At 33.2% G+C, this 10,632-nt stretch overlaps 1 protein-coding gene across 1 annotated transcript; it reads right to left on the bottom strand.

The window, feature by feature from the left end:
* Nucleotides 1-503: 503 nt before the first annotated feature.
* On the bottom strand, nucleotides 504-2,920 carry LOC111003300 (NADH dehydrogenase [ubiquinone] 1 beta subcomplex subunit 3). The gene is made up of 2 exons (XM_022273730.2): nucleotides 2,752-2,920; nucleotides 504-712 (listed from the first exon to the last, which is right to left on the bottom strand). The coding sequence occupies exons 1-2, from the start codon at nucleotides 2,874-2,876 to the stop codon at nucleotides 541-543; spliced, it is 297 nt and encodes a 98-aa protein (XP_022129422.2). The 5' UTR covers nucleotides 2,877-2,920; the 3' UTR covers nucleotides 504-540.
* Nucleotides 2,921-10,632: the final 7,712 nt, after the last annotated feature.

Genomic DNA, 10,632 nt, shown 5'->3' on the forward strand with positions numbered 1-10,632 from the left:
TTAAGTCAATACTCAATTGTCAATTCTACGCTTCAAAGAATACGATTGAGTTTGAGACGGCAGATCTACATCGCTTTGTTCGTGATTGATGAAATTTCGCGATTGTATCAATTTGAATAAAATTTGCTTGTTTCATTACATATTTCTGGTTACGAATTTCCCTGGCTATTATCAGAAATAATACTTTTTGCGTTACGTTTTAGGTCGTGAATCTGCAAACCCCAATGTTTATCTATTATTATCTACGTAAATATAAATGTAAGGACCTCTTGGAAAGGCATATTAACAATATTCCGCTTCTCAATATAAGGTTGAATTGCGTTCAAACATCTGTCTTTAGCCTAGAAGTTAAACGTTGGATCTTCAACGTCATTATTATTTGTATGAAGAAAAATCGTACAGAAAGTGAAATATTCAGAAAAAGATTGAGGATGGCTGCATTGTAATCAATTCCACAGTTGTAGAACATTGCTCAAGCATAAAAAAATATATTTAAGCTAGAACTAGATTTATTAAAATCAGGGACAAATTTTATTATAACTAATGTTTTTTATGATCCTCGTGTTCTTCATGTCCACCACCACCGAGTGTCTTCTCAAGAGCCACTGTGGCGATAGTCAGTGCCAATCCTGCTGGAAGGCCTCGAAAAAACAAATACCAGACCTTTTGCATTTTAGTACCGAAGCCAGGTTGATATCTCCATATCTCATTCCTGTTAACAATAAAAATAATAAAATGTGTTAGAAATACACACACATATACTTAGTCTGGCCATAAATACTGATACAATTAAAAATAAACAAAATATTACATTTTAATTTGGAATCTGTTATTTTTATATGATTGTCCATTAAGTTTTCTCATTTTGGCGCCAATACTTTGTAGAATATTTTGCTATATTAAAATGCAGTGGGGTGATGAAGAGAACCGAATCGCTGTGATTGCATTACCAAAGTAAGTATAAAGCTAAATGCACATTTTAAAACTCTCCATACGCTTGGTATTTGTAAAATATTTGAGTACTGGGCTATTAATAGGTACAATGAGACCTCCTCTATTTGTGACAGAAAAATATCTGGCCTTCCACGTAGTCTTCTTAAGAAAAAGGTGGTCAAAGCAGTAAGGGAAAGAATTCGGAGAAATCCTGTCCGAAAGCAAAAGATTTTATCTCGGGAGACAAAGATAGCACCTAGAACCATGTTGCGTTTTTTAAAAGATGACTTAGGACTTGTAGCCTATAAGAGACGTTCTGGTCATTTCTTAAATGATAATTTAAAAAAGAATAGGGTGATAAATCGAAAAAATTACTGAAGCGGTACGCAAAGAGTGGTCACAGAAAAATTTTGTTTACGGATGAGAATTTTTTTACAATCGAGCAACATTTTAACAAACAAAATGATTGTATTTGTGCTCAAAGCTCTAAGGAAGCTTCCCAATAAGTCGCCAGTGTGCAACGTGGGAACTATCCGACTTCAGTGATGGTTTAGTGGGGTATTAGCTATGAAGGAGTGACTGAGTCATACTTTTGTGAAAAAGGTATCAAAACTTCGACACAAGTGTATCAAGATACCATCCTTGAGAAGGTAGTGAAGCCATTTAATAACACCATTTTCAATAACAAAGAATGGTCCTTCCAACAAGACTCGGCAACGGGTCATAAAGCTCGGTCTACGCAGTCTTGGTTGAAAATGAACGTTTCGGACTTCATCAGCGCTGAAGACTTGCCGTCGTCTAGTCCCGATCTTAATCCGCTAGATTATGATTTATGGTCAGTTTTAGAGATTATGGCTTGCTCTAAACGGCATAATAATTTGGAGGCCCTAAGACAATCCGTACGATTGGCAGTGAAGATTTTTCCCATGGAAAGAGTGCGTGCTTCTATCGATAACTGGCCTCAACGTTTTAAGGACTGTATCGCACCCAATGGAGACCACTTCGAATAAGCTTTTTATATTATAAATTGTTGTTATTTATGTATTAAACTAACACACTGTAAAAGTAATAAATGTTATTTGCAACAGAAAAAAAAATATTTTTCTTTGTTTCAGTATTTATGGCAAGACTAGGTATATTTATAAAAATCATAAAAGTCTAATAGAAATTAAAATAATAAATATGTATTTACAAAACATAAAAAAAGTCACTTCTAGCATTTATTTATGTGAGAAATTATTACTATTGATTAATCATATAAGTTGTATAATCGATGCGACATACATACCTGAACATCTGTAAAACATTTTATAATATTGTTAGCAACTAATATTTTTATGTTATATATAACTTAGCTTAGCTTATAACTTTAAAAGCTTAACTTAGCTTATGCTTTTTGCTTGCTAACGCTAGTATAAGCTTTGCAAATGATTGTAAAATCACTTCCGTTGATTTAATATCAAAGCAAACACTATCTTCGAAGTTCTGTGTTACAAGGATTGAGAAGAAGTGTAAAACCGTTTCAATGTTAGCATTTGAGACATGTAAGCATAACGCCCAAAACTATTTTTGGACTTCTAAGTGTGAAGTGTTTCTTCTGTGTAGTAATTTTATTCTGGGAGTACATTGTACATAAAATTATTTAACAAATATTTTTATTCTATTTTAAAAGAGTAAGTGTGTAGTTTCTTGCCCATTCTGCTCCACACGAAACTACCTTGGAAGAAGCAATTAGAATCATGTTTATATTTTATTTAACGTTCAAAAGTGCCATTTTAAGTGATCTAATTTGAATAAATGAATTGATTTGAAGCATACCTTATCCAGGGATCCTTCAGGCCTTTCTTAGCTAATGCCTTTTCGAGCTCCTCTAACTGTGCTATGCCTTTTATACTGCAAAATTTATCATACTTTGGAACAACATATGGTGGATCACAGCCCATTTTTATCTCAAATTTATTAAATGTATTTTCACTTTAGCCTTGATATATCAAAACTTCAAAGTCATTTAACTGTCATATTTTTTTTAAATATCTGTGTATAATTCAAAAAGATCTTAATGCTTTATTTCATTATCTTGTAAATAATGAATCAGACTTGATTAATTTGCTTAATAGCCACAAAGTACCTAACTGAGTAAAGCATTTTTCAGGTTATTTTTACATGGAACTTAAGAACAGGGCTATGTGCATATAGCACTTAATTTAAGAAATATTATAACAAATCAATACAAAACAAAAATCATTTATTCATTTAGGTAACATAATGTACACTTATGACCGTCAAGAAATAATTAATATACTTTGATTATACAACCTCTTGTGACACAACTAATTAAATTATTAATAAATAAAGCATAGTTAGCAATAAGTTAATCGTGCAATGCATTTATAACACTCGACTTAACGCCTGCTTAAAGACACAATAGAATGCATTTATATATTCCTATTATGAAGTTACACTGAAACTAAGCCTGGCTTTATAGCACAGCTTAAGTTCTACGCTTACTATATTCAACTTAACTTCTAAGTGCTTTATGTCCGCACAGCTTAGATACTAGTTCCCTTTCACAACGGGGTTCTAAATTCAAAATAATACTCGTAGTGTAAGAGCGTTTTCACATTATCCGATCCGATATCGGTGTAGGACCCAATAACCGATATCCGATTAGCCGACACCATATGCTATTTTCACATATTTCCGACAAAATCGTTCCGATACGGCCATTTGCTCTATAAGCTTAGTGCGGGCAGGTCATCATGGCAGACTATAATAGAAAACTTTATTTGCTGTATCTATTATATTTGAGACGCAAAAAAAGATCTGTTCACAGACAGTATTGGATACATCCCATCGTGGAAGCTAGATATTCAGAGGGAGCTTTTTATACTCTTTTTAGCAAGCTACAAAAAGCACCTAGCAAGTTTTTTAATTACTTTCGTATGAGTGAATCCACATTCAATTATTTGCTAATTCATCTAATTATATTGTATTTATATTATTATATTATATCGTATTTAAATGAAGACGACGCCATGATGACTACCAAACTGTAAACAATGGCCGCCACGCATCGGGGTCTACGCACACAGAGACAATTTAGATACACGTATAGCACACATACAAACATTATCGCCCGACGGCTCACAGGTGTCCGATAGTGCCGCCAGCATATCGGTGTCGGCTCCGATATCCGATATCGGGCCGGACAATATGAAAGACAGGTACATATTTCATACATTTTACTTTCCCCGATATCGGATCGGCGTCCGACACCGATATCGGATCGGGTAATGTGAAAACGCTCTAAGGCGTACATTTTTAGAAAGACAGCTGTAAAATACTACATACCTTAATTTTTTACTTACGATCTACGATTTCAGTATGTGTTTCGTGTGTTTTAACTAACTGAAAAGTAGTTTTTATTCACTTTTTCGGTGTAAGCACGGTATCTTTATGATCTTTTTCTACATAAGTGTTTTTTGCGCACATGGACAGAATGTGTATGCACGGGAATCAATCCCACGACCTCAGAGGTCAGATTGGATTGCAAAGCACTTTAGACGACGTTCACGAGTCTCAGAAAGATTAAATTCTTATTCCTTTAAGCAGTTGCGGAATGCTCAATGTCGGAATATTACGTAATATTACACAAATAATGCGTTAATAAATTCATTAGTATTACTTGTTTATGTGGAGAAATAAGTCTGTATAAAATTTTACTTAAATGAAATGACACCAATTCACGTTGGAAAGTATAATTTCAAAATGGCTGCCCCAAGCGAATTTACGTAAGAAGTCATTAGCACTGACGTCATTAGCCTGATGTAACTATGGAAAATAAAATTGCTACTTCTTGTTGATTATTTTTCTTACCCCTAAATGATGCGACAAAGTATTTAAAAACCATGCGCCCTGCACGAACAAGAATTACCTGCGCCAAAATTTCGGGTTTTAGCTTACATTGCCAAACTGGATATATTTTTAGAAGGGTACAGATTTTATCTTTATTCAGTAGCAATAATTTAGTTTTTGAAGTTATACTTCTTTTGGCGCGAAAGAGAAAAATGATGTTCAAGTTGTATATTCTAGTATTTTTATATTTAAGAACACGTGTTTTGTCACAGTACAATTAAACAGTGTGTATAAATAAATATTATTTCGGTGTTTTTAAATCAATTTCAACTACGACTGTGATAGTATTAACATATTATTTATTTATTTAAATAAAATCTTTTTGTTTAATTTTAATATTTATCGTTAATCACTACTACGTTTTAATTATTTTTTTTCCAAACGCCAAAGAAGTATAACTTCTAACGCGTATACACTCACTCTTTTTTTTTCTTTAGAGTACTAAGTTGTGGTTTCTTTAATTTCACGTATTGTCTTTTTCATCTTTTAATGTTTCCTGTTTTATATAAACTAAACTACTAAACTTGTCAATAAAATATTTGAATACACCCTTTATAAAACAAATACGTTAATTAACAGAATGAATTGTTAAGAAAACAGCACAGAAGAGGTAAAGCATTTTGTCATTAAATTGAGCGTTAAATTAAACTGTGTGTAAAATCCTTGAAATAGGGTTGTCAACATCGGAGTTTTATAGCCTTTCATATGTATATTTCTGCTCCCTGGTTAGTTAACTATAATATTTTTTCGTATAATTAGAAAGTAAAAGTAAGGTTTAAATAGGATAAAGTGTGGTGGTCAGTAAATTAAACGAATAATCTTCTGAATTCCTACTTACTCATTTTTAATCTAAAAATTATGTATTGATACAATCTCGATATATTTACAATCTTGCCTTTTATGTATTTCATATACAAACATGCCCGTGTTTTTTTTATCACTGTTCTATAACGGGGATCAACCAGGCTATTTGGCTCACCGTATGTTGAGTGAAACGGTCGCCCATGGACACAATCCATGCCAGAGGGCTTGCGAGTGCATTACCGGTCTTATAAAAATTGTACGCTTTTGTTTACAATATACAATGAAACAACTGTTGTATTATTTTGAATCCAGTTCATGTCCCTGAAAATCAGCTAGCAAAGTAGCAATAAAAAGTCAAAACAATAAATACTTCCTGTTGTACGACACCGGCAATGCTAGTGCCCTCACACTAATACACTTTTTTCATTTATTGCAACGTTTGTTATGCTGTTTCCACTTGAAACTTATAAAACGCTTCGCGTCAAACTTTAACATTTTAAGATTTATATATAGATAACCTTATAACATCATTTCTAGTGAAATAATAAAACTGCCTTTAAACACATTCAAAACACAAATTAAAAAACATTAATGTGTAAAGGTTACACAGTTAATGACTAAATAGAAGAAAAAAAACGCGTGGCAATAGTACTAGTTATATTGTTATAATTTGTTTTGTTATCTTTGAAGTGTTGTGAATGTGTGTGATGATGAATGTAGTAAATCACTGAACAGATTTTTATTTTTTTTTACTAATGTAACTTTAATGACGGTGTGGTTTATGACATTTTCATTTGAAAAATTGTAGAGGGAGGGTACTTGCTGAGATTCTTGCCCGTTCTTCTCAGAACAAAGCCTCCTGTTATTTTTGCGAACAGATGGCGTAGTCTTGCTTTTTCGCGAATTTTGTAAACTATCTTGACATTCATAATGCTTATGACGCATTTAAACTGAATAAACGTATTTTTATTTTGATTGATTTTAACCCAAATCAATACATTCTAAGCTTAAAAGTAATGTTGGCAAGCAACTAGGTTTCAGCATGCCAGTCTCCTATTCCTGAGGTTGTAGTTCAATCAACTAGCTTGTAGTTCAATTGGATCGCTCGTACGGTGCAAAAAACATCTTGCGGAAACCGATGTCTGAAATCTAAAAATTGCCCACATGTGTCAGACAAAAAGCTGATCTGAGACAGGTCTATGAAATAAAAATAATCAAAGACACGGTATACAATCCGTAAAAAAAGGCTTATATAATAATAATAATAGCTTTATTTGATTCCATAACAACTACAATGATTAATTGAGTTCATGCATTTAATTGTATTTATTTAAAATATTATTTATTTACATTGTATGTATGCCTTTCAGGTAAAAGCATCACCCAAGGCATGCGACGATTCTCTGTCCTTAGCTATATCCATCCAACTTCCGCCCACCACCTAATTCATCTGACCATATGGCCTTTGGTCGACCTCTTGTTCTGGTGCCTCTTGGCCCTGACCATTTCGCTGACCTCAGGGTCCATCTGTCATCCTTGTAACGAGCTAAGTGGCTTATATATAGCACAGTGAAATATACTGGATTATTATGTTGTTCCTAACCTTAGCGGTTTTAAACAAACACCCACCGTACCCGAACTAGAAATATAGTTCAAATGAGGTAAAGAATAAAACAACATAATGAAAACGTTTATTTTTATTGAAACAATATTCATTTACAATCATTAAATATATTAAAGAGACAAACTTCATTCGTATGTTACAATGCTTACAAATTGATTCCGTGGAAATTATTTTAACAAAGCCGGCTTTATGTCAAAAATAACTTCAAATAAATTTCATTGACTAAAGTAATTAATGTTATTCCATTTAATTTTTTTCATAGGATCGGAAATAACTTTTCAAACTGCAATCCATAATTTCACAACTAAAGATAAGGGAATTCTATCTTTGCATACACATCTGACAAGTAGAGATGATATTGTTTCCAAAATTCGTAAGCGTCATACAACATTTGTCATTTCCAATACCCAAGTAAATAAAGAATTGTCTTATCAAATTATTATAATTCTCGGGTATTCAAGTCAACATCTTCCAATTGACATTTTTGTTTTATTGAACGAAATTAATAAAATATCGGTGAGAAGAATTCTTGTCATCATTTAATGACAACTACCTGAAAAATGTGTATGCTTTTAGGGCTGTATAAAACGCAAAAACATTCGCTGAGATATCAACACGCTTTACTAAAACAAAAGAACGCGAAGCAAACCGTCTCAACCAGCCTTACGTTGGAAACTTTTTGATGTCGGGTACTAATACGTCTGCCTAAAGCTTTGTCGTCGACATTCGGCGGCCTTTAAGAGAATAGTCATGACAGGAAGTTGCGCTTGCGCATGATGCCTAAAGCTTTGGTCTGGTGATCATGACGCACAACGCTGCGGTATGCGGTATGCGTTGCCGAACACTCAATCATATGCAAAACGTCGAGAATGTTCTCTCGTTCCGTCGCAGTATGCGTCAGCGGCGAGGGGCAAGCGCGTGGTCATTCTCGGTTCAACGCTGTGGTGTGTGGTATGCGTCACGGGTGTGCGTCACTGAGTCAATATGGAATTTTTCTAGGTGCGGCCAAATCAACTGACCACCTCTCCGCAGGGACGCTAAATACTGCGTGACGCTGCGTTGCGGCGCATACCGCAGCGTTGTGCGACAGAATCACCAGACCAAAGCTTTAGGCATCATGCGCAAGTGCAACTTCCTGTCATGACTATTCTCTTAAAGGCCGCCGAATGTCGACGTAAGTGCCGCAGCCAGAAGTACGTCGGCTGACATCGAATATAAAGTATTTACGTATTCAATCCACGCGAATCAAAACACAGCTTTAGTAATTATTACAGTGAGAAATCCGGAATAAACTTATACATGTCTAGGATTATACACAATACCTTAATCTATATTTACAGGTTTTCAACAAGAATTTTGCACTCATGACAATTTTTTTTAATATTTATAAACGACCAATGATCATAATTTTTTATCATAACAAAATGGTTCAGAGCATTTTGTTATAATAAATCGGGGTTATTTTAAACTCAATTATAATTATTGATCGCTTTATCGTATAACTGCATATACTTCAGTGAGATATTGGAATAAATAAAATATTATGCTATGAAATATAAGAATTTGTTCTACATAGTTCTTATTTACTATCGCAAATAAACCTATACCAATTGAGATGTATTTAAGATCAATACTTAAAATTCATTTTATAAATGATTAACAATATAAAATATTATGACTTAATTATAAATAATATTGCACCGAAATTTTATATATATGCACCGGTTAGTGTGAAGTACAATTCATAAAAAAAAATAGAATTGAGTTATAAATAAAAAAATATTTAATAATAATAATATGTAACACAAGCTTAAGTGAAATGAAATATTGTACCAAGATTTCATTGCATACGTTGGACCTGAGTTGTTCAAAATATTGTCTACAATTCAATTACTCCATTACCATTACCACCAATTATATATTTATATTACTACTGGACTATGTTTTATCTTAACAAGTCTTAAGTATTAAAATGCCCATTTTATACGGAAAGCTGATGGTCAGTTCCAGTTTTCAGTTTAAGTTATAATTTTTTTGTCGTCTATGTTAATAATTTCTAATTTATCAATACTCCCTATGCTGATTGATAAGATCCCAATGATGAATCTCATGCATTTTACATGTACCAATTTTCAGAGCACGATTGTTTATCCTTATTTAATACTGACTGCTTCGGTCCCAAACACATTAATGAATGAAGTTTTAAATTTACTTTTAAACAAAAGTTTTTCCTTGTTAGACATGGTATCGCGGACTTTTTAGAAATTAAATTTATAAAACTGTACATCATTTTGTTCGATCGTTAGTAGTTTCGGCAGCGTACACGATAAAGCAATTTATTGGTATTTTTTTCACACCTTGTTAGTGTAACCTAACGAAGCTTTCATATGAATCCTTTTTAATTTTTGCCGCGCACCACCGCTACGTGGAATCAGTTGCCCACTGAAATTTTTCGTAAACAATTCGACTAAAGGTACTTCAATAAAAGAGCATACCAATTCTTAAAAGGCCGACAACGCACTCGCGAGCCCTCTAGCATTGAGTGTCCACGGGCGGCGGTGTCACGTAACATCATCACAACTCCGGCCCGTTTCCCCTGTTCTATAAAAAAACTTTTTGGAAATATTATATAGCCTATCTTCACCATAATATTTAATAAAGCCTTTTTTATTTCCATATACTTAATTTACATATCAATTGATATATATGTCGTCTGTGGACATGAAACCCTCTTGGGTAAAGGCCTTCTAATCAATTCTAGTTGTCTATCTTTGCCAAAACATTGCCTTTTCCTGCTGCCTCATCATTCCTATCACCGGGGATGATGGTAAATCACAGAATACTTGTTGTGTTAATCTAGAAAAACATATTCTAGTTTCCATAGACCAAAGTGAATGTTAATCACAAAACTAAAAGTTGAAATGTTGGACGATGAACAGTTCGGCAAACAGACTACAGCCGGCGTTGGTAATTTGAAATTTATCCACTCAGCGTGTGTATACAAAGAAAGTTTGACTTTGTTGTTTATCTCTTAAAAGATACGCTACACAAAGTTATATTTTAAGTGCTGTTAAATTAATTAGATATAAAGTCTAATTAATCTAGATTTAAAAATAGATGAACTGAGTACAAGGCCTTTCACCGAAATTGCGTTGTGTGTTAATATATTATAGTAATCAAACTGTACTCATATATAAATCTTGATACAAATTCCACGTAATACTTACAAAAATTATTTCATTTACGTAATATGACAAATGGATACATCATACATTCGTAGTGATATATATGATTTTAAACTATCTCCTTATTATATAAGATACAATTCAAACATTACAATTACTTATATCACAACG

Source organism: Pieris rapae, chromosome 18, assembly GCF_905147795.1.
Source record: "Pieris rapae chromosome 18, ilPieRapa1.1, whole genome shotgun sequence".
Lineage (NCBI taxonomy): Eukaryota > Metazoa > Arthropoda > Insecta > Lepidoptera > Pieridae > Pieris > Pieris rapae.